Source organism: Ceratotherium simum, chromosome 13 (genome assembly GCF_057802395.1).
Source record: "Ceratotherium simum simum isolate JZ-2026a chromosome 13, ASM5780239v1, whole genome shotgun sequence".
In the NCBI taxonomy this organism is placed as follows: domain Eukaryota; kingdom Metazoa; phylum Chordata; class Mammalia; order Perissodactyla; family Rhinocerotidae; genus Ceratotherium; species Ceratotherium simum.
Window position 1 is genome coordinate 57,589,780 of NC_141912.1, and position 25,339 is coordinate 57,615,118.

At 37.9% G+C, this 25,339-nt stretch overlaps 1 protein-coding gene across 6 annotated transcripts in view; it reads right to left on the minus strand.

Annotated features, from left to right (window-relative positions):
- Positions 1-23,474, minus strand: part of KHDRBS2 (KH RNA binding domain containing, signal transduction associated 2) — a 564,075-nt gene extending 540,601 nt beyond the window's left edge. For all 6 annotated transcript variants that reach the window (XR_015554171.1, XR_015554170.1, XR_015554169.1 and 3 more), the window contains exon 1: positions 23,183-23,474. Coding sequence is in view for 3 of the 6 variants with exons in the window: in XM_087438765.1 (XP_087294891.1) it covers positions 23,183-23,273 (91 nt within the window). In the remaining 3 variants the exon portion in view is untranslated. The remainder of the gene's footprint in view (positions 1-23,182) is intronic.
- Between the last annotated feature and the right edge of the window lie 1,865 nt (positions 23,475-25,339).

The window sequence follows — 25,339 nt, forward strand, 5'->3', positions numbered from 1 at the left end:
AAAGAAAAGCCATCTGGCCTTTTAACCTAAAATGCCCAGTGACCCCTTTTAAGACTGATACTTGTAGATAAACGTACCAAACTTTGAAGCTATATTCTACGGGAAAATCACTTTAATAACAGTGTCAATCTCTCTGTGGCGGGTTTAACCAAAACTGATTATGGGAATTGCTTTCCTCAATGTTTAGGTCTGAGCATTTCCATTTCTATTGCTTTATCACCTTTATTTTAATTATAATAAGTAAGCATAATACCTAAATAAATTTTTAAGAACCACGCAAAATTAAGAAATACTATTTTTGTGAGGAAAAAAGCAATTTAGTAACAATTCACAACAGAGTTAGTGTAGCCTTTGTTTTCCAGTATCCTATTTCAAGGATTTCTTTACTCACAGCCAGAATTCTCTCCTCCTGAAATCTAGTCACTGGCAATACATCTAACTCTAGGCTACTAAACAGATATACTTGCTTTTATTAATCCATAATGATAGTTTTTCATGTGAAAAATAGAAGAGACTCTAAATGAATGTGCTGGAGTTGTTTATTTAAGTCGCAGTGTTGAAGTAGATTTAAGCAAATATAATAATTATACTCAAGATCTAAAATTGCTCCTCTTTGCCAAAAGGATAAAAACTCAACTCATTAGGGCATAAGTTTCTTTATGATTTTGTCCTTGTCAACTTCTCTAGTCTCAATTGTTCCACATGTGTCTATATGCTCTAGCTCCGTGGAACTACTAACCAGTTCTGAGCTAGAAGATCAGAATTAGCAGCATCACTGGCAGTGTTTTTATTTTGACAGAAACCCACCTGTCTCAATGAATTGCAACTAATTAGATGGCTCCCATTTTATAATATGAGAAATGTGTTACTACTCAATAAAATGATACCAAAAATCATATGCACAGTGACTTACAACTAAAGAGATGTATGTTTGTTCTTCACAATTCTACAACGGCAGTATGAAAGTGAGGAGATCTCTGAATATGAGAGACAAATGAGCCATTTTCCATTAGTGGCAGAGTTAGCCAGCAAGTGTTCTTCAAGCAGAAAGCAAGCAATGTCTTTTGTTACAATTTTAAGTAAATCAAATTAGACTATAAGAAATAACTTTTTTTTTTTTTTTGTGAGGAAGATCAGCCCTGAGCTAACATCTGCCAATCCTCCTCTTTTTGCTGAGGAAGACTGGCCCTGGGCTAACAACTGTGCCCATCTTCCTCCACTTTATATGGGACGCCGCCACAGCATGGCCTGACGAGCGGTGCATGGGTGCACCCCCAGGATCCGAACCCCTGCCACTAGCAACGGAGCACGCACACTTAGCCGCTACGCCATGGGGCCGGCCCCAGAAATAACTTTCTAAAATAATATATTTTTCATCTGTTCCACAGCAATTGGCTGATTAGATATGGAATTTTTGGAGTTTATTCATTTTAATCCAATAAATAGTAATTCTAAACCATTATCACTATCTTGTATCTGGGGTACTAATGAGCCCATAAATTGGATAATAATTCTGAAAACACTTATGTACCAATGAGATTTTTCTCCATCCCAAGCCACCATAAACATCAGTTGTTGAAAGGCATGGGTACATACTACTGTTTTCCATTTGAGGCTTTGATATATTCATTTAAAAATTGTAAAATTTGAACTTCTCTACATTTATTTTATTTACTCTATCAAGAAGCGGCAGGAGGCATACCCCAATATTTAGACTCAAATATCTGAGTAACCCTGGAAATACAATACTCTTTTAGTAGAGGATATCAGAAATGGGGACTCAGGGGTCCACTGTGCATTTCCAGCACTCAATCCTCATCAATCACCCTATAAAAAGAATTCCAATTTTGTATATAATCAGCTGAAATTACCTTCAAGTGAAATTACATGAAAACACATCTGTTAACCATATCATTTGAGGTTATGTCACTGTGTTAATCATTTCTATCACTGTCAGTAAAATCAAGTATTCTTACATTAATCTACATATTTAAATAATAAAAGTAGAAATAAAGTTAAAAACTAAAAAAGATATCTCAAAAATTTGAAATACAAGTTTTAACACAGATTCATTAAAATTCATGAAACCTCAACTGGCGTCTAACCTAATACTACGCGAAATTCTGAAATTCTGACTTCATGCAGGCTAAGGTACTTGTTTTTAGCAACTATTGCTTTATCATCTTTGTTTATCAGCATCTCGTACAGTGCTTGAATCATAGTTATAGTCAATACATATCTCCTAAGTTGAACTAATAGATATGTTTAATATACAAATCTATAATAATGCACATACCTGTTAAAATGAACTAACCTTAGTAAAAAATAAGCTACAAATATATAGAAAATATATGCTAAAATTTTCTTTAGAGAGAAAATGTTCTAAAATCAAACATACGTAAAACAAGCACCTTGGTCAGCTTTACCTGTGTCACCCTGACATTCCATCATGCCTGCATTTCACAGTTGCAGCAAGCAAGCAAAAAGCAAGAGATTCAAGTTTGCCTATGAGTATAAACATAAAAATTATATGAAACAAACCTGATATTCATATACTGGCATACACTGCATTCTCTGAGTAAATTTAAAGAAAGGGCTCATTAGTAACTTAGAATTTTATATTGACATTTTCTATACCACTTGTAGTAAGTATATTTTGTTCAATCTAAGTTTAAAAAGCACATTCAGTGCTATGACATGTCCATAGGAAAAAATTCCACTTACTTTCTGGAGTAATTTTATAAATTATTTCTTATAAATGTATAATTTAGCACAAGATGTGGAATGTTTTTCATGTTTAAAAACCCAGCATCTCTTTTAGGTACTTTTAGGATCTAGCAGCCTACATAATATCAACTCATTTTTTTCCTTTACACAAATTATCAATTATATTTTTTAAAATATTTTAAAAAACAACAGTTGCTGCATTTTGTCTCAACCAAATATTACTCATGCATGATTAAGGTCCATGGCAATGAAAACAACATGGTGTTATTTTTGTTTATCAAACTGATAATATCTTAATTCCAACTAGAATAATACCAATTGTTTTCATATTTTACCATTTTAAAGTATTACTGCCTCTCTCAAACCACTGCAAATACACATATTATTCTCAACCATACTCTATAACATGAAAATTGGAGAATTTCTTTACAAGTGTATATAACTAATGGTTTCTTTTACTTATGACATTGGGTTTATTTAAATAATAATATCTATCAGTTCTCTTAATTACTGCTTCATATTCAATAATTTAAAAAAACATGCACTAAACTTTGAGGTGAAATGGCCTTTACTCATTGGTTTTCTAACCATGCTCACAGAGTAACATTTACAATTAATTTATGCACTAAGATGAGTTCACAATTGTGCAAGTTGGAAATTGCTTTGATTTCAGAGATATAATCTGAACCCTCAGGATGAAAACCATAAGATATCACTGTCCTTCCGATCACCAAATAAAAGCACCAAGGGAAGCTTTTTTTCTCAAAAAGTACAGTCAGATACATAATTACATACATAATGCAGATAACAAGATATTATTTCTCATTTAAAGGAAATCTGACTTAATATAACAACTAAATTGGGTAGCCAGTCAAAGAAATGGAAAGATGTTAACAATATATATTCTTTAGAATCACCTAAAATCAGGTGGTAAAAAATCAGTGAATATAAGAATTGATTGAGTCATGTCATTTTTTGAAAAAATACTAGCTGGTAACTTTACTGCTTCCTTTATGCCCCATATTTTAATGCCAGTTTTAAAACTAATAATATCAGTGTTTCAGAGACCAGCCAAAGGGCTCTCTTGTAGGGACATATATCAAAATGCTTATTACTCATTCCCTTCATCAAAAACTCTAAGACCCAAAGAACTAAATCCATAACTCTTTTTGATTCTATGCACTCTAAGATAGCTGTTATACTCATTGCAGTAGAAAGACAGTTTGTTTGCATAGTGATTTTCGAATTCAATTTTGCGGCTTTTTGAATCTACACTTAGGGTGCTGATAACACAAAAGAGCATAGGTTGCTATCCTCTCTCCCTTTACTATAGCCTCCATCCTCTCCTATTCCTACCAACCTCTCATTCTGCAAGAACCCACACAGAACACACTTTCAAGTTGTCTTATTCTCATTGTGAAATGTGACGGTGGATTGGCTTTGCAATTACTGAGAGAGTTATAGTAGAGGCTTATAACTACATAATTCCAACTTCACTGATTCATCATCTTGCCTTTTCCTTTTTTTTGAAATCTACCTTTTTAATTCATTATTTCCTTTACCATCCAATTTATTGAGCCTATCTTTTTCCTATTCTGTATTAGAACCATTGAACCTAAAAGTTGAAAAGGAGCCCAAAGTGGTATTCAAGGTTGTACTGTCTTCCCAGAAATCCCACAAACATAATTTCTCATGACTAATAATTAAAAAGCAAGTGTTTCAGGTCCCTACTCCTACCCACTAAGACTCATCAGATCCAACAATTACAACTAGCTAACATGAAAACAAATTCTAAAACACAATGGATCCATAGGAATAATAACAGAAAATTGGTACTTTAGCTAATATTAGTGAAGAGAAGGATATTTTTTAATGAGCTGAGGTTCACAGACTATCGGCGAACTAGTAAGCTGAAAGTTGTACTGAAAACATTGTTAAGTAGACTAAGAGAGACAATAGGGATCCCTGGGAGTATCTGTGGTGCAATATACCCTAAAACATTATTTAGACAGAAACTGAACTTATATGATCTTGCCCATACAATAAGTCATTAAATGATAAGAGGTAAGGACAAAACAGAACTGTCTCCGGCATGCCACCCTTGCCAAAGGAGCAGCTAGCTCCTCTCCACTACAAACCAATTTTGCTAATTAGTGAGCTTCCACTTTGATGGGCAGAAATGACAAGATTACTGTAACAAGTGTGTTTGTGTGTGTGTGTGTGTGTGTGTGTTTCCCCTATATGTCATGTATGCATGTATGTATATGTGTTTGTATATGTGTATTTTTTGAGACATATCATTAATAGTTAAACACTCTCCCAGATTTAACACATAAAAAAGGATTAAAAATTACAGGATATATATATATACACACACACACATATTTTTTTTTTTTTTTTGGTGAGGAAGATTAGCCCTGAGCTAACACCTGTTGCCAAGCCTCCTCTTTTTGCTGAGGAAGACTGGCCCTGGGCTAACATCCATGCCCATCTTCCTCTACTTTATATATGGGACTCCTGCCACAGCATGGCTTGATAAGCGGTGTGTAGGTCCGCACCTGGGTCCAAACCTGTGAACCCAGGGCCGCTGAAGTGGAGCGTGCGAACTTAACCACTATGCCACCAGGCCAGCCCCAAAAAGTACAAGATATTTTTTAAAAAAATAAGAAAGTTAATTGAGGAAGGATTAAGAAAATGAATTAGCTAAATGTTATATTTTCAATTACATTTAGTTTAACCGACCCGAAAATCTATAAATATTACAATAGTAAAACTAAAGTCCTTGTGACATGCGCAAAAATTCTTTTCTTATTCTCTTTCACAACTAGAAATATCTTCTATTCACCTGCTCGCTGCAGGCTTTCAGCTCCCAGCGCAAATGGAAAGGCAAAGCATAGCAATGGGCCTTTTGAAACCAAAAGAAAAGACTGTCACTCCTAAACTGCCAGCTATTTCCCTTTTGAATACAAACATACTATTTGAAGTAATTCATTTAGCTTTTTCTAAAGGCACCTTGTGTAACCTTGCAAGTGGTGATTTGTAACGTGGCAGGCTGCTATGAGGCAGCTACAATATTTTGTCTCTGTTCAGTAAAGAGCAGCATTATTCTAAAGTTCATTCAGAGAGAAACATTTAAGGGGAGGGACTCTCCAAACCTAGTTCACGTTTCTCCATGTGTTGTTTGAGGGGCAGGAGGAGGTTGGGTAGACAAACCATCTTCCTCTCTAATAAGTTGACTCTCTTCTGACTCACAAGGGACTCGAGCATGTAATGTCTGTCCTGCACGGCCCAAAAGTGGATGAAAGCAATCTTACATGATAGCATCCTATGCATCGCAGTGTCTGTGCCTGCCTCTCTCTCTTCATCCTTTCAACTCCAGGGCACACACCTGCCCGACTTCCAGCAGCCAGGGCCTATAGATTTCTTGCTTAAGGGCTGTCACTGGCTGTCAGAGCCTGCTGCTTAGCCCCCAAGTGACGAGCATGACATGTCAGGGAATTAATGTTTGCTAGGAGCCGCTCTCAACCAACAGCTAATAGGATTTGGTATAAATACCCTAGCTCCCTCAGCTTGTATATATTTTACACTGGTTCCCCAAATTTCCCAAAGTGATTAAGCATCAGTTGCCTATACTAGTAACTTGCTTGATAAAAAAATAAAAAAAAAACCCTTTGTTGGATGCCTTTCCTTGGTGTGTAACTTCCCCATTTCCTGAGATCACCTCCAAAATAAATTACTTGTACTCCAATATTTGTTTCAAGGTCTACTTCTGGAGAAAACTGTAAAACATTATGCACCTCTTGCTGAATAAATTTGGACTTAACTTCACCCAAAATGAATAGACGCACATCTGAAATACATATCTATCCTAGCATACCATCGGCAATGAGGATGTCAACAAAGAATAGGACAATCTAACGGCTATATTCTTTGTCCTTCTTACTTCCATCTCCAGGATTAACTGAATTTGAAAAGGCAACGTTTTAAATAATGGTGTATATTATATAGGCATTTTTAATTTATACATAATTATAATTAGGCTCACAAGCACGCAAATAAAGAAAAACGCTAACTCGTTAGAGATTAATAAAGTCGCGTTGGCACTGTAGTTTGTTTCAGTGCTGGCAATTAGCGCCAATACAAGCGAGTGTCCACATTCAAATCCTCCTCTCAGGGTCTGCGTTTAGGGGAACCCAAACGAAAACATTACAGGAGACTGCCGTTGTCCTACACCCAGTTCTGTTCTCTTAGCCAAAGTTATTCTGGCTGCAAATAACATAAACCAGTTGGAGCGATCTTAAATACTTATCAGATAAGTGCATATCTTGGAAAAATTCTGGTGTTTCTCAAGGAACCAAGGTCAGCTGAGCCCCTTGAAAGACCTCCTTGGAAGGCCACAGGCAACTCAGGAAATTCTCTCTCATGTCAGCCTCACCCGACCCACACTCGGCCCACAACTCCAGAGTTGACACTTCCTCTGAATTAGCGAGCAGCCCAAACTGGTCAGCTTCTTCCTGGCTTTAAGGCCAATTGCTCACAGGAAAGGGTCAGTGCCCGCTCTGACCGTCTGGCTGCAGCCAGGTGAACAGGGGTCAGTGATACAGCACTCTAGGAAGAGGACTGGGCGTCTGAGAGAACAGAGGTCAAAACAAACTTACAGAATCCTCTAAAACATCCATTACATACTATCAGTTATTAGGGACTAGAAAGTGAATTGCATCTGAGAAAGTCATACTGATTTTTCACTTCTAATTGGGAGTGGTCAAGATGAGAGACTTATAGTGAACATTACATGCATCGGAGAATTTATTCTCTCCTCTAAACCCAATGTGGATCTCAAACTGACCAATATCGTACAAGTTTGATACATACCTAAAAAGACGTTTACTTGCAGAGATTTAAATATCTCTATGGACTACTGTTTAATATAAATCATACATTCTAACATTTCATGTTCAGATAAATTTCAAAAGCAGTGTTCCTCTATGGTGACATGAGGAATTACTGTCCAATACCATGGAATTTTTAAAATATAAGAGAAAATGGACATTCACAGGTCATCTAATCAAAACTTCCATTTCCAAGGAAGTATCAATATATATCTTTTAAGGAAAACAAAAGAGTTATTTTTCCTTTTCTCAGAACTTTCTATAGGAGGTTCTAAATACCCCTGTGAGAATACATTTTAGTACTTCCCAACGCTATATCACTCGATGGCATCTAAATCCATTTTTCTTCCAGTCCAGATGCAAACAGAAATTGTCCACTGCATCCCTAGTTTTAAATCCCACAACACGATCGTCTTCCTTGAGAATGTGTAGCCTCCCTGCCCGTATGAACACAGTCCTCCAAGAATTACCTCGTCAGATGCCAGCCCTGCCCGATGTATTCTGTCAGTCTGGATCATTGTTAAATCTTCTTTTTGGTTATTAGTGTTGACATGATGAGTACCTACATGTTTACTAAATGATAGTGGTTTGGTACCCGTGCTTTAGGGATTAATGTACAGTGACCAGTCACTTATGCCCTTGGGCAATTTTAAAAACTTTATGTCACATTTCGGGGTAATAGCAATGCTGGCTGTTAATATGCCATTGAAGATCAAGAGATATAAACGGGCCATCCCTGTGGATGTAGATGTCAGTCACAGTTGTTTGTCTACAGGTATATCTGTTTTACCCAGGGTAGGGTTGTCAATGCTGTACAATATATTGCTTCTGTACGATATACTTTTTCTTGCAAAAATAGAAAAAGCATATAACCTACTTTCTAAAATTATATGGCCTTTGTTAATGAAATGTTCAACATGTATACTATTACCTACTGTTTTGTGATAGGAGAACCTACTTTGCTACTCAGGACAGTGCAATGGCTTGGATTTTACTAGGTATCACTACTGCTCATTAGCAGCAGAAACCTTACACTTCTTTATTGGTAGAAAGCTGTACTTGTCAGATTCGGCAAATACCAAGGCCTCTAGGATGGTTAGTTTTCTCCTCAGTTACAATAAGAAAAGTATATTCATATTTTTTTCAAGAATTATATTCTAAATTCTGAGGAAAAGGGAAAAAATCATATAGCTATATAGAATTTTAAAGCACAGTACAAACACATTTCATGCTTCATAATCCTAAGACAGTCATTGTTACATTTTCTATTGGAACAGACATATGGAAGGTCAATATTTTAAGCCAGTTCACATACACTTAAACACTATGATCTTTATTTTTCTATATTTTATTATTTAAACACTACATTGATCATGTTTACACTATATCTTTGAACACTTTAAACATAACAATGAGCAAAGGAAAATCTTTTCAGCAAATGATGTTGGAACAACTGGATACTCAAATCTAAAAATAAAAGAACTCTGACCCTATCTTGACACCATACACAAAAATCAGTTCTAGATGAGTCATAAACCTATACCTAAAAGCTAAAGCCATAAAGCCTTTAGAAGAAAATATTGAGAAGACCTTTGTGACCTTGAGATAGGCAAAGATATCCCAGAGAGGTCACAAACAACACTAAGTATAAAGAAAAAAAATGATAAATTAGACTTCAGAAAAAAATAATAACTTATGCTCTTCAAAAGACACTTAAGAAAATGAAAAGCTAAGCCACATATTGGGAGAAAATATTTGCAGTACACATATTTAACAAAGAATGCAAATCCAGAACATACAAATAACTTCTACAACAATAAAAAGACCGAAAATCTAATTAAAAATTTAACATTCTAACCAATCATTTCAAATAAGAAAATAGATACAAATGGCCAAAAAGCACATGAAAACACGCTCAACATTATTAATCACCAAGGAAATGCAAATTAAAACCACAGTTAAGTTACCACTTGAAACCACTAGAATAGTCGTTGTTAAAAAAACTGAGAACTTCAAATGTTGGCAGGGAAGTTGGACAACCAGAGTTTTCATACATCATTGGTGGGAGAATAAAATAGTACAACCACTTTAGAAAAGTACTAGGCAATTCCATATAATATAAGGTTAACCACATATACACTCTAAGACCCAGCAATTACACTCCAAGTAAAGAGAACATATGTCCACAAAAATCTCGTACATGAACGTTCATAGCAACTTATTCAGAATAAGCTAACACTAAACACAGCCCAGATGTCCATCCACAACAGACTGGATAAACAAATTGTGACATATTTATACAATGGAACACTACTCAGCAAGAAAAAGAAATAAACTATTGATACACGCAACAACATGGATAACTTGCAAAAATATATTGAACTTAAGAAGAAGGAAGAGTATATACTCTATTATTCCATTTTATACAAAGTTGAAGAACAGTCAAAGTGATCTATGATGAAAGTAGTTACCAAAAGAAACGCAGATTAATGCGAAGGGAGCGTAAGAAAACTTCCTGGGCAGACAAAAATGTTCTCTATCTGGCCAATAGTCTTGCTTACACCAGATTATACAATTAGCAAAACTCATCAAATTGTATACCTAAAAACTGCATTTCACTGTTCATAAAATTTGCCTCATTTTTTTTAAAGGAAGAAAACCAGAGTAAAGAAAAGAAGTTTATTGATTTCCGCCATCGAGTAAATTCTGCACAAACACTTGCACAGGATTCATGAGATGATTGGTTGATCTATGACACAGCTGACAAGAGTCTATCTCATAGATGAGGAAACAAAGGCTCAAAGAGATTTAGAAATTTTCCCCTAGTCACAAAGCAACCAAGTAGCATACCTGGGATTCAAACACTAGTATTTTGACTTCTACCACGTTCTTTCTACTCTAACAGTAGCTCTCAAACATTTTTTACCACCTTCCAGATAAAGAAATACCACACACACATACTAATAAATGTTTCATAACATAATGTTTAACCTTAAAATATATAATTAAAATTTTACAAAAGCACGACTTCTTTCAGGTCCAACATAGTCAATATTTCCTCCAGTCCTGAAACGAAGCTATGAAAGATAATACATACAGTATATCTTTTCACATCATAATGTCACTCAGTATGGAGAAATACTCATACTACAAGCTTTAAGGATCTAAGCATACAGCAGATTCGGGCACCCATCTCATGCTCCCTGTGGATCATAGCTTCACTGATTAGAAAGGAGGCAGTACATGTCTATATTGACTGTAGAATCACAAACTCAAGGGGAAAATGTATCAAGAAGGTGGCAGCGGTCACCAGTCACACGTGCCAACAAATCGACAAGAACTATCAAACAAAAAAGTAGGTGCATGCAATGGATTAGGGAGAACGCAAGACTCAAGTTCAAAGACAATTTTAGAAAAGGAGTAGGAATTAGTTTTATAATTTTATATGAGATGTAGTTTTGTTTAAGGATATTCCATGTTACACTAGGAAAATTAGCAAGGTAGAAGCAGAGGGCATGGAGAGCAGAGATGATGGCACAGTCTAGGAGTTGCATTGAATTTAAAGTGAGCAAAAGAAATGATAATACATGGGTGTCATTATCTTGTTAGTTTAGAACTAATAGTGTCCTCATTTTACACATGAGGAAAAGAGGAATACAGAAGTTAAAGTAACTCACCCAAAATAATACAGATCTTTAAATATAGGAACAAAATTGGAACCTAGGGAGTCCAGTTCCAGCATCTATGCTGTTAATCACTACACTTAAATGCCTCTCTTATTTCTACTGTTCCCTTCCATAGGCTAAACCATACAAAACTGCTGTTTGGGTAGGTCAAAATGATTAACCATGATTGATTTCATAAATTAACTACTCCTACCTCTCCTCCTCTGTGAAGTCCAAGTTCTTGGAGGTTCGTGGAGGTTCTTTTTCAATCTCATTCTCACATGGTCTCACTATTCACTCCTCAACCTCAAGAAATCTGGGATTTTCTCCAGCTCTTCTCTCAACTTGTTCTTTGTTGCCAAATCCACCAGAAATTTTGAATCTTTGTCTTACTTGGCCTATCAGCAGCACTTGAAAATATTAACCAAATCCTTCATTTTTCAAATACTCTACCTGAACTTACTTGATCTTTCCTGCCTACATTCTAGGAAACTCCTTTCAGTTAACTTTAGAGATTACTTTTCTTCTGTCCTTCCCTTAAATGCTATCCCTTAAATTCCTGTCATAGTAACTGACACCACCATTAAACCAATTATCAAGGAGCAACCTTGACAACAGCCTTGACTACCCTTTATTTTTCATCTCCTGTATCCAATCTGATCCTTTACATATTACTTGAACAGTTTCTATTAGCTCTGTCCACTTCTCCCTGTCTGCACTCTCATTATTTGAGTTCAGGCTACCATAACCTCTCCCAAATTGCTGCTCTATCTGATGACCCACCCATGTCTTATATCTGTCGAATCCATTCTCCAACAGTGCAGCCACATTATGCTCTAAATGAAACTTTGATATCACAACTGTCCCTTTTTAAACCTTTAAATAATTTACCACTGCTTTTGGCATAAAGTCCAAACTTCTTAGAGTTTACAAGATATGTGTGATAAGGCTCTACCATTCTCCTTAGACCCACTTTTCTTGATGCTTTCTCTCTTACTGTATTTTCCAAGCATACTTAATCTTTGGGTTCCAGGACCCAATTCCAACGTTATGGGTGGGGAGGGGCTTCCCACACAACACTATGCAATTCTCAGACACTAGCAGCGTGTACAAGAATTCATCTCAGTTCTGATGCTATCTACCCAAAGATAATGTCAGATTCCACAGGTTAAGGGCTCAGTCCTACAAGAGTGCCCTCCCCACTTCAGACGCTAGTTGCAAGCCCAGGCTGTTAGCTGTACTTCTAACAGACTGGCTATAAACCAGAGGTTCCCACGATCTCTTGGGGTTCAATTAGTTTGCTAGAGCAGCTAATAGAACTCACAGAAATGTCTTACTTATTAGATTACCAGTTCATTACAAAGGATATAAGTCAGGAACAGCCAGATGGAAGCAATGCATAGGGCAAGGTATGCGGAAGGGGCATGGAATTTCCATGCTCTCTCTGAGCTCACCACTCTCCCCAAATCTCCATGTGTGCAACAACTCAAAGCTCTCTGAATCCAGTCCTTTTGGGTTTTTATGGAGGCTTCATTATATAGGCATGATTGGTTAAATCACTGGGCCACTGGCAAGTGATTCAACCTCCAGCCCCTCTCCTCTTCCAAAAGGTCAAGGGGTGGGACTGAAAGTTCCAACCCTCTAATCACATGGTTGGCTCCACTGGCAACCAGCCCCCACCCTTAGGTGGGGTCCAAAAGTCCCCTCATTAACATAACAAAAGACACTTTTATTGCTCTCATCAGTTAGGAAACTCCAACGGTTTTAGGAGCTCTGTACCAGAAATGGAGATGAAGACCAGACATATATTTCCTATTATAAATCACTATATCACACTTAACTTCCTCTGATTCAATTAAATGTTCTGTTTCTTTTCAGGCTTTGGAGATGTTGTTTGCTATATCCATGTATAATACTCTCAGATTATGGCCCCTTCTTCCCTGAATCCTGGCCATATCCTATTTGTTCGTTAGATCTCAACTAACATACCCCTTCCTGTTTAAGTTTCCCATGATCTCTGTAGATCTCCTGTAGATCTTCTTTAGGTGCCCTACCCAGGACTTCTAAAGCATCATCTATTTCCCTTACCATTGCATTTTGCAGATCCTATGAAAATTGCTTATCTAATTGCCTGTAACTCTTGTCCGCTCCTCAACCTAAACGTAAGCCTCAGTAATACAGAGCACAGGTAATAAGAACTGATTGGACCGAGTCTCCACTATTTCTCATTGATTACTTATGTCTAGTATATGCTTAACACACACACACACACACACACATTTTCTACTCATTTTACTCAAAGAAAAACCATTTGGTTTATTGCAACTCATTCCAAATACTTATCACTTCATCTAATTCCATTACATAGCTTTTAACTATCATTATGCTTTATTCTACCAGATTTTCCTTCTATGGATATGATATAATTTCCAACCTCTCACTAATTTCAGAATACTAGTTTAGTGCATAGCCATCTACCATCTTGAGGTCCATTCCAAAACAATATCGTACAATAAAACACCATCTGCCTCAGCACACAAAATATTCTTTCATCTTCACACAATTCCTTAAAGTGCCCCTCTTCCACCAGAGCTTGGATGGATAAAAAGGCAGCTTCTAGTTTTTGCCTTCCAGAAGGAAAAACTTAGACTATCTGGAGACATGGATGATCCTTAATTTAATTTAACATTCACTTAAATTTCCCCATTTATAACATTTACCTGCCTAAATATATAATAAGAAATGTATTCTATTATGTATTCATTCATCTACTGTTTGCATTTTATAGTCTTATACCATAAATGTATTGTTGCAAGTAAATCAAATTTCCAAAAAGTCAAATTCCTTAAATTTCCTGGAGAAAATTATTTTAAAAGAAACAATAAATTCTATAGTAACAGGTATTTAACTTTTCTAAAAGTTTTTCAAAGCAAGATCTTGATATTTCCTTAAACAAGTAATATTCCTCATATTGTTCAATTATTGGTTGCTTTTCGACGCTCTTTCACTTTATAATTGGACATTTACCTAATCTCTGATATATTGCTTAAAAAGCCCAAATTGATTATGCTACCCTCTAATCTGCCTCTTCATCTTTTCCCATAAAATAGGGACAATATGACCTGTCTTTTTGGATATAATGTAAGGACCAGAGCCAGAACGTGTGTTCAATAAAAGTAGCTATTACTTTAGCCAGCCCTTTCTTCTCAAAATTAACACATTTCTTCCCCTTCAGCCTCTTTGCTGAGTTTCTGTCACAGAGCCTCCCTCTCCTGAGCTGTAGTCAAGGGCCCATCATTTTCTGACATACAATTCTATGAACCTGCTAAAAATATCTACACTCTGGAGAAAACACATTCATTCTGCTTTTCTATTAGAAAGGTAAAATCTAATCTTTAATGTTTTAAAGGAAATGGACATCAATTGTGCCATTACTGATAACAGTGTAATAATACCAACCAATCTGTTTCAAAGTCATTAAATCCTAAAACCTCAGAACCTATAGACAACATTTAAATCAAGCCATATGGCTGAGTTATCTGTTCCTGACCACATGTGAAATCTGCTCATCTCCAAATTTTAAACAAAACCAACATTGCCTCCAGAGAGGACCTATAGTTAGTTGCTCTCCCTTCCTAGAAGAATTAAGCTAAAGTAAGCAATTCTCTAAAAAACATGGGGAAAACAATGCCTCAGCAAAGCACACAAAGTTCTCCAAGCCGTTTCTGGATCAAAAAAAAGCCTGGAATCTTCCCCTGTTCCTTGCCACCTCATCATCAAATTCCCTCAGAAACTACAGTCAATATAAGACATTCAGAAAATTTAGGATGTCTCGATAATCCTTAACCCAATTCTGTACTTAGGTAATAAACTCACTTGTCTTTTATATACTATATTTATTTAACAATATTGTGGAATAATTCATCCAATACTCGTATTCAGGAACATATTGCAGAATTTAATGACAACAATCATGTTGATCTCCTAGACCTAATTTGGGTACTAATATCTGACCTTCCTTCAAAGCTTGACTAAAATTGTCTCTCTTCCACAGGAGGCAGTATGGTGTAATGGTTACACATGGTCTCTGGGTGAAAAAGCCTGGGTTTCTGCTTTACAAGTCATTTGCTATGTGACCTGAGACAAATTAACTTCTCTAATTCTTAATTTTTCTCATTTGTAAGACAAGGATAACGCTGATAACTATCTCATAGGTTTGGTGGGTGCACTAATTGTGGTAATGCATGCAAAGCATCTAGTACAGTACCTGACAAAGAGTAATCTCCCAAAAAAGGCTGACAGCAATGATGACGATGCTGATGATGAAGAAGAACCTATGATGACCATGACCACAAGAGTCGTGACCTCCCCTGAATTCCTATGATATCATCGGTCTGTAAAACCCAGCAGATCTTCCCATGCACTGTCATTTATACTTTATGTATACTGTTGAATCCCCCACAGATTATTTAAAAACTAATAAACATCTGATACCTCTTCATATACCAATAGCACATATTGCAGACAGGTTTACTGACACACATTCAAGGGCATGTGTGATTATACAGTCAAAAGCAGTAGAATCCTAGCTCTAGGGATTCAGCCCCCAAGCTGTAGCTAAACTGTACAGGTGTCTATAATAAATGGCCTAAAAATGTGTCATTCAGATGTTCTTGAATGTTTATTCTCTCTCTCTACTACAAAATCTTCTTGGAAGTAGTGTTCACGAGGCAAAAATAAGCAATGGAGGATACGCTACAAATGACTTGTTTTCCAAAACAGTGGATAAGGATTGAGCAACAGGATGCTTGTCTATGACTTCTCAAGTTTTTGACAAATAAAACATGCAATCATTTCAGAACTTTCCACTTGAGAAAATGAAGAAGTCATATAAGATGTGTATTTGCTAACATTAATTTGAGAGGTCAGCTATTAACCAGTACTTCATCATTTTAAAAAAAATCGATTTCCATATCATGCTTATTTTATTGAAATTTACCATTTTTGTGAGAAAAGGGGTCATATTTTAATCTATGCATATATTAAATCTTATACTGTTTTTAGCTTTAAAACAGTGCCAGAATATAATTCCAATTAAGATTCATTTCTTATATATATTCAGAGAAAAAAAAGGAGATCAAATCATGTGCTCAAATAAACAAGGGCACAAGAAAAGCTGGCGACATTACAGAATTATTTTCAAGGATTTCTAAAAACTGCCTCTACAACTTCCTTCCCTTCCAGAGCTGCTGTGGGAACAAAGAGCTTCAATCTAGATTGTATACTTAAAAACCAAGAATAATGATCAACCTCACTTTGTTCCCACTCTCACACACCGTGTCACAAAGTCTCTGAAATAAGACAAATAAAGAGAAAAAATATTGAGCCCATTATCCAAATGGATTTATCCTGGTCACGCTTATTCTCATATAACTAGTTAATGAAATATTCACGCACAAGGCCTAACATGTATTCACAAGAAAATTTTATAAAGAAATAAATTAAAACACACAAATGAATGGGGACTGGCTATTATTTATAAAATAAACATAGAATACCTCGCAAAAGGTGGAAAGAAGAAAGCAGGCTGGCTGGGTACCACACGACCCAGGAATGACATCGCAGTGGTTTCCCTAGTTCTTATTGTGCCTCAGATATGCGCAAGTGGGTACTGGAAAAGCTGGCAATCCAGAACTTTCAACAGAAACAAACAAAAGGAAAAAAAGCCTCAAGAAAAGCCTACTCTCTCTAGCCACAGGACTAGAAACACGGCAATCTAGCAAGCCAAGAAAACTTTCACACGACAGACATCCTTCTCCAGCCAAACAACACAAAAAAACAGTGTCTCCTGCTCACCCCTGTCAAGAAAGGTTAAGTAGGGGGTCTAGACTTCCAGTCTCACCCAGCTGTAAAGAGGTACCCTTTCCCCTCTGGGTGGAATCAGAGAAGACCGAATGGGGAACAGGGACTTCATTTCCACTCACAGTAAGGAGGCCTCCCACAGTGGCAATGGAGGCCACATGGACTTCCACCCCCATGAACAGTAACGAGGCACCCTTCTCCCTCCACGCCACAGTGGTGTCAGAGGAGGTCTCATTCCTGCTGTAACTTTCACCATGCTCCAGCAGGCATGAGGCCTCCCTACCTGTCTTGGTTCACTAGAGGCCACATAGGGAGTAGTAACAAGGGGCTCCTCCCCGTCCTGGCCAGAGTGGTGTCAGTGGATACCTAGGGAGTAGTCTGAACTTCTACCTCCACCTGGAAGTATCAAGGTGGTGCCCTCTCTCCCTCTGCTGGAATGGTGTCAGAGGAAGCCTGTTAAAATAGAGTACTGCAGTCAAGTATCGCTTAATGGTGGGGATACATTCTGAAAAATGCATCTTTAGGCAATTTCACTGCTGTTCAAACACCACAGAGTATACTTACACAAACCTAGATGGTATTGCCTACTACTCACCTAGGCTGTCTGGTACTAATCTCATGGGACCACTGTCATACATGTGGTCTGTCATTGACTGAAACGTTGTTATGCAGCGCGTGACTGTATTAAAAAGTACGGCATGGTCAGGCTTTGATTTTGAATGCATCACTCGGACAGCATGGTGTGTGTTGGGGTGGGGAGGAGAAGGATGGAGGATGGTGAGGGTGAGAAATAGAGAAGAGTAAAACCAATAGTGTGTAGTGCTTGAAAGCCAAAGAAAAAGCCAAAAAGTTAGACAAAGATGAACAGTGGAAAGTGCAGCCAAGAGACCTGATGAGAGGTCAGAAAATTTTGATTGGATTTGGCAACGAGGAGATGATTCTGTCAGTAGGGCCACTGGTTTTAGGACAATGATGAGGACAGAGGCCAGACTGAAGAATTCTGTAGAGTTCTGTAGAGGTAAATTGAGAAAGTGAGGCAGCTAGAATAGACTAATATTATTTGAAACTTGAAGGAAATAAAGGAGGATAAGTGTCAAGAGAGATTATTTTTATTACTTTGGGCAAGTGAAACAAGTATTGTATTTTTTTAAGTTATTCACATTGGATCATGTTTACAAGCTGCTACAAGGAAAGAGTGGAGAGGGAGGAAGAAGTTGGAGATACAGAAGAAAAGATATAACCAGGATTCTGGAGGAGATGATGAGCATTAGGGTTAAGGATACAGGTGGACCAAGTCAGCCTTGAACAACAAAGAAACATTTCATCTTCTGGGAATGAAAGTCTGTGAGGAGGAGTATGGAAGTTTTTAGGTGGTAGAAGGTTGAAGAACACCATCAGGGACATGTCCATTTTCCCCAATGAAACAGAGGATGAAATCAGCTGTCAAGAGCGAAGGATATGTGCGTTTATGAGGAGGCCTAAGGAGGTCTGGGATGACCCTTAAAAGACACAGCACCAGCCCTAATCAAGCCCAAGTAAAACCCTGACACATGACTGTGGACTAAGGCAACACGATATTTTTTTTTAAATGATTCACTGGAGTCTTTTTTCATAAGACAATTTATTTCATAACTTGGTTTATGAGCTCAAATTTCACTTAGCAGTGAGTCACAGAGTAAGGCAGTGCTTTTTTCTTATAAAAAAGCTTCAAGTTGAAGTCAAGTCCACAATGCCATTAAAATGTTAGGGAAAATCTTAAAAGCATCATCTTATATTTGTATAATTTCTGCTTATGTTTTCATTAGGTTTGTATAAATAATCTATTTGTATAAAATACTGCCTATATTGTCACAACAGCATTTTTTTAACCTTAAAAGAACCATGCCTGGTAGATACTACTTTTCCTGTTTTACAGATGAAGAAACTGAGAATCAGAGAAGAGATAAATGACATATCCTCTATTTCAATAGAGGCAGAAGTGTCAACACTCTCTCCCAAGTGTTTTGCTTGCTAAAGCAGAATTTTTCCACTATATCATAAACATGCTTTAATTGCAGATCAAAAATATCTTGAATTTAGTTTTTTTGGCCAATTTTTGTTTTTTATTTCAGAAACATAAATAAAATTATTCCAAAATAATTGGGAGAAAAAAACAGATTACATTAATCAAAGGAAAAGTCACATGAATACTATTTTTTACCAGAAGTTGGTTTTAGACATTAAACCTGTATCTTTCCTTAACTTAAGAACTCACCATGATTTACAGAAAATGTTTTAAGGAACATGATCTAAATTAAAAAATGATCCTTATTGAGAATCTAAATGTAGTTGTCACTACAAGTCACCATTTGTGATAAATATTCATCCCTGTTTCTCTCATGGTTTTAGAAGCTCATCTACATCTGCAAACATGAAGGCCAATCCTAGACGGAAGGCGAGGCTTTCCACCAAAAGTTGAAAATAGCATCTAGAGTTTTTAAACCATTTAAAAAAAATCATAAGAGTTTTTAAAAAACCCAAACCTGTTGGGATATTTGGCAATATTTGACTTCATCATGAGTCAACCAAAATAATGATGAATCTACTAAAATTTGTGAAGAATTCAGGGTAGGAAGTCTTGCCAACCAGATGACCCAAAACACTCCCAAGTGGACAAGAATTTATTAATCCTCCTAAAGGTAGGGAATCACCATAAGTGAGTCTATAAATTTAAACAGATCTACATCTGTCAGCAGATAGGCACACTTGACTGCAAACAAGAATATTTCTATGTATATACATTTTTAGCCCCAAGCATTGATAATGGTTCAATAGACTTAAGAATGTAAATCCGTCCCCAGTGCCCAAAATAATGTATATGCCTCAAATTACATTACAGTGCAATAAATGTATTATTAATGGTTAAACTAGGAAGTAATGAAAAAAGTTTCAAAAATGTTCGACCATTGATTTTGGTATTCTGAATACACAAACACCACTCCTTTGCATCAGCAGTAGTCCCAGGGACTTAATTAGAATTACAAAGAAACATATAGATCATCTAGTCCAACTCCTTAATTTGAGGGACAAGGCAATTGGGCCTGGGGAAGGGAAGTTTGCCAAGATTCAGTTTAGGCAAAAGTGGAATTAAAATCCAAGTATTTGGATTCACAGGTCAGTGCACTTCCCAGAAGTAGCATAGATATAAATAACCTCATCTAATTTCATCTGGCAAGCAAATTCAGAGGCTGAGTGGAACTTTAAGAAGCATGCTGAATTTGCTGTTTTATCATATTTAAAAGCACCTTCCATAACAAATGGATAATTAAACAATATTATAATCACAAGAGAAAAATTATTTTAATTAATCAAATATATTATAAACACTCTTCAAACCATATTATTCAAGATCTTTTCTAAGTAACAGTCGAATACATAAAAGGTTTGGCCTCTTCCATTAGCTTTCTCAGACTCATTCCTACTGAAAACACAGCAGAAACTAGTGAAATAAAACAAACTACAACAAAATAACAAAACAACCAACAAACTAGTACTTTTAACCCCATGGCCTTCATTTCTAAATGAAGTAGTAGTTGCAATTGAGCACAGATTTGCATCTATCACCAATCAAAAAAGCAAAATAAATCATTGTGAAAGCTCATTGGTTTACATCACTGCCCTTATATACATTAGCTTCCGGAAAATCATTCTGAAGAACTGACTCATCTGGATCACTTTTATTACTCACTCGGTCTTGAGATTGTCTGCACAGCACTGACTAAAATGCACTTCAGTGTGCACTTTCTTTCCAAATGAATATCTATGTCAGGTTTATTTATAGCCACTGCCTTCAATCAGTGCATTTCCAGGTATGAGAAATCTCAACAATACTCTCCTATAGAGAATCTGAAACAAAACCTGGAAATCTTCGCAAACGGCCTCTGATAAGATAAGGAACGATCTATAACGTAAAATGTACATGAAGATTTATTAGAGAGTCCAAAGGACACTCACCTTGTACTCTTTAATGAGCACATTTAAAGAGCCTCAGGAACAATTAGAGCATTAATTTAAACCCTATACATCTTTTTGCATATCTCCTTATATACTCCAAGATTATTATCATCACCTTCTCCATTCTCTTTTCCTGATTATGATTTCTCTGAAATTTGGACATCTCTTTGTTTCTTACTTAGATGCTTTTCTCTCCATTTAGGAGCTTATTCCTGCTAATTCCTTACAAAAGCAGGACATGCTTCCCCCTACTGGGAAAAAACTAAATTACAAGGAACGTCGGAACTTGTTCCTCAGTATCAAGAAATCAAGTTCCTGGAAAAGATAAAATGTTAAGGAACCAGGTGCATAGCCTTCTCTGACTGTTTTAGCAGCTGCAGAAATACTCATGACTCTATTAAGAGTTTCTTTAGTTTGGCAGTTTTCAAAAGTACACTAACTCTCATTAATGACTGATGAATTAATCATTGAGCCTGCTGTCCCAAAGAGAACTCCAATTAGCAGGTTAGAGAAAATAATCGATTTGTAACATTTTTTTCATTTTAAAGACACTATCTACTAAATGAAGACACTTCTGGAAAATATATTGAAATGAAGAATTTGAGCCGGCTTAATTGCATTTTTAATCATTCTGAACAATCTTAAGCATTTATTAACTCATTAGTTTTCAATATTCTTATTATTTTTATGTAGTTATCTTTATTTTTTAATGAAGTAGAGGGAGGGTTTAATTTTTTTAATTGACCTTACTGTTCAACTTTAATTTCTAGTTTTTTCATTCAGTAACCAAGAAAGTAGTAAACATAATTGCATTTTACCTTCCCAGATCCTCTACAAAACCAACTTGTTCCTTGAAAAACAGTTTAGTAGTTTCACACATTCAATATTTTGATTATAAATCTTTTCTTAATTGCTTAGTATGTAAAAATGAAAAAACACGTTACACTTTATTGTTGCCATACATAATAATCTATCATTAAAATATTTAAATAAACCTAATGCCTATTTGAACCATACACAGAGGATTAGAATTTTTCCTTCCATGTATAACTAAGTCTCAAAAAACATTTCTGAAGGGCTGAAGTTGTCACTTTGAGTTTTGCTGTAGTTGAGTCCATAACAACCTATGCTACAAAACTGCACTATGTCTGTCTGATGATGAAGCGATTCATTATTAATGATGCATTTATCAAAAGAGATCTGGAGTTGTTTTTAAAAAGGCATGTGTAGCTTACTAAAGATATATCTTTAGCAGTTAGACGGTATTATTTCAAGATAAAAGGAGTAATTTGGTTAATATTTCTATCATATAGAAGTTTGTGTGTGTATGTGTGTTTAAACAACCTTTCAAAGCTACGCAGAAGACAAGATATATACGTCCCTCTGGGAATAAAATCTCCTTGAGCATTACAGGTACACAAAAGAAAATGCACACTTGGTAAAACAGTTGATCAATTGTGGAGTGTTCCCAGGGACCAGTATCTTGCAGAGTACCCAATCACCACACTTCAAATAAATTGATAAGCACTTTAGCCTCTGCCACATTCACACAGCCGAACACGCATAGTTTAACCTAGGTTATTCTCAGACTTTCCATAGGAAAGACTGTAATGAGACTAAAGGATATCAAAATCACTTCCCAAATGCAGCAAAAAAAAATTGCTGATTTGTAGCTAAGAAGGTCTTAGAATTTGACCACTATTTACTTCCAAACTGACTTCCCTCCCCTCTGCGAAGTGAAAATATTCCCGTAGACCGCGTTACACTTGATGGTTTCTCTATCAGCGATCCTAACAGGTCACATCACCACTGCCATCAGACCTCGTAGCTCCGGTCTTCCCCAAATTGAGACGTAGAGGAGAAGGAGCATCGCCGCCCGCGCCCAGCACGGGCTCTGTCCGCCCGGGCTCTGAAGCGAGCATCTTCAGGGGGACAGTTCCCGCGAAGAAGGACACAGGCGTCCCTCCCCAACTTCACTCCCCTAACCCAGCCGCGGGGGAGCCGGGCGGCCGGCCGTTCGTGCCCATCCGTGGGGGCCAGTCCTACCTTCCGCCAAAAGGCGCGAGGCATGCACAAAAGATGGATCCAGGCTATCTTTCTCTGCCATCAGCTCAGGCAAATATTTCTCCTCTTCCATAGCGCGGACTTCGGACCGTCCCCGGGCGAAGCGCAGGGTCCGCTCGCTCGGACGCAGGGTCGCGGGCAGCGCCTGGCTGCCGCGCCGCTCCGCCTCCGCCGCGGCCGGGGGCTCTCCGCGCGCCCTCACTGGCCCATGCACCGGGCGCCCGCCACTCCCGCCGGCCGGCCGCGCGGCCCCGCGCCCACACCTGCCCGTCCCTTCCGTCGTCCCTCGCTCGCGCCGAGCCGGGGCTCACACCAGCGGCCTTAACCGGAGAGGCGGGGACGGCGCGCGTCCCACCCCCGCCAACCGCTCATTGGTGGTGCTGCCAGGGGAGGCGGGGGCCCCCGCGCAGGCCGCGGGCCCTCATTGGGCCGCGCCTCACGTCGGATCGCCTGACTGGCAGGAGGCAGCTGCAGAGGGGAGGGGAGCGCAGAAGGTGCAAATGCTTTCTTCTTGCAGCCCAAGCCTTCCCTGGTTATTAGGCATGCCCAGTTGTGTGGAGCCCTCTGTGTCTTCAGCGGAGGTGCGGAGCGGGGAGAGAGCGGGAAAAGCACCCGTTAAACAGGGACGATCGGCTTCAAGATGTCAGGGGGATGGGGATGAGGAGTGAGCAGCTGAGGGGATGGGAAAGCACTAGGGAAAGTCTCAGGCAGGTAGACGAGACTTCACCTGCGTCCCAAAGGCACAGGTGTCTGCTCTCCTCCCTGCAGCTCAGACGCACTCCAGTGTGCAGGAATCAGCAGCGCACCGGGTCTGGAAATATAATGAAGACTGCGTGTGGTCGGCGGCTGGTGTTTCCAACGAGCCTGACCTACATCTCGGGGACGCAGTAAGATGTTCATTGATAAACAAATAAAGCGGCTCCGGGGCGATATTGTTGTACGGCAACGCGCTTCCAGTGTACAATCATTGGGGTATCGACTGAGTTCTGGTTTCCCTCCATCCATCCCTCCTCCCCCAATCCCCATCTATGGGTGGGCTTCCGGGAGGGGACTGAATTTTAAAACTGGAAAGCAACATAATCAATTAGCCACAGTTTGTGAAGGAATTGGGAAGGCATGTGGAAGAAGGAAGAGACTAGACAATAGGTAACCACGGTTGCCCTAATTTCCCCTTTCTCCTTATTTCAGATGTGACAGTCCCTTTCACCGGGTGCCGTTACTGCGCTACTTGGCACCTATCCCACCTCTATTTAAAGGAGAGCTAAACCCTCCAGCTATCACCGACGCTGGAGACAGTGCCCGTCCTTCTCTTACCGATGGGGCCTGGAAATGCAGCTTGCCTGCTCCAAATGTCACAAAACAATCTTCCATAGTCTCTTTTCATAAACGATCATCTTCCAGTTCACCTCTTCCCCACCATTTTTGGTGTGGAAGAATGGGGGGCTAACTTTCCTACAACTAAAGCGTGCTAAAACTTTTCCAAGTTGTCATACTGTATTCAAATCTTTTCCTTATTTGTTTTTCAAAATAAGGTTGGGAAATTATCTTTTAATTTAATGTGCCTTCACATCCATTATGCCGATTTTTCCTCATAGAAGCACTCCAGAAAACATGGTGCAAGTATGCTTTCTCTGTTTTATAGGTGTGGAAACTAAGACAGAGGCAGAGAAGTTCAGTGACTTGGAAGTGACAAATATGACATCGTTTGGCATCAGCCATGTTCATGCCACCCAGGAGCTGAGCATATGCCACCGTGGGGCCAAAGGTGAGGGGATATGTGGCTAACAATTGTGATAGGACTGTTAAAAGTTCTTGAAATAAGCGGTGAGAACCATGACTCACTGATAATATTGGTTTTTGACAATAGGAAAGAAAATCACATTTCTTAAGGCATTTTTTCCTTAATCAGCTTTTCCATGTAAAAATCTAACACTTTAAAATGATCTGTGTTCTCTGTAGTGTTGTTACTCTAGGCCTATAAAAGTATCTCGTGATAGAGGTGTGGGCAAAATGGGTGAAGGGTGTCAAAAAATACAAACTTCCAGTTATAAAATAATCCTGGGGATGTAATGTACAGCCTGGTGACTATAGTTAATAATACTCTATTGTATATTTAAAAGTTGCTAACAGAGTAGATCT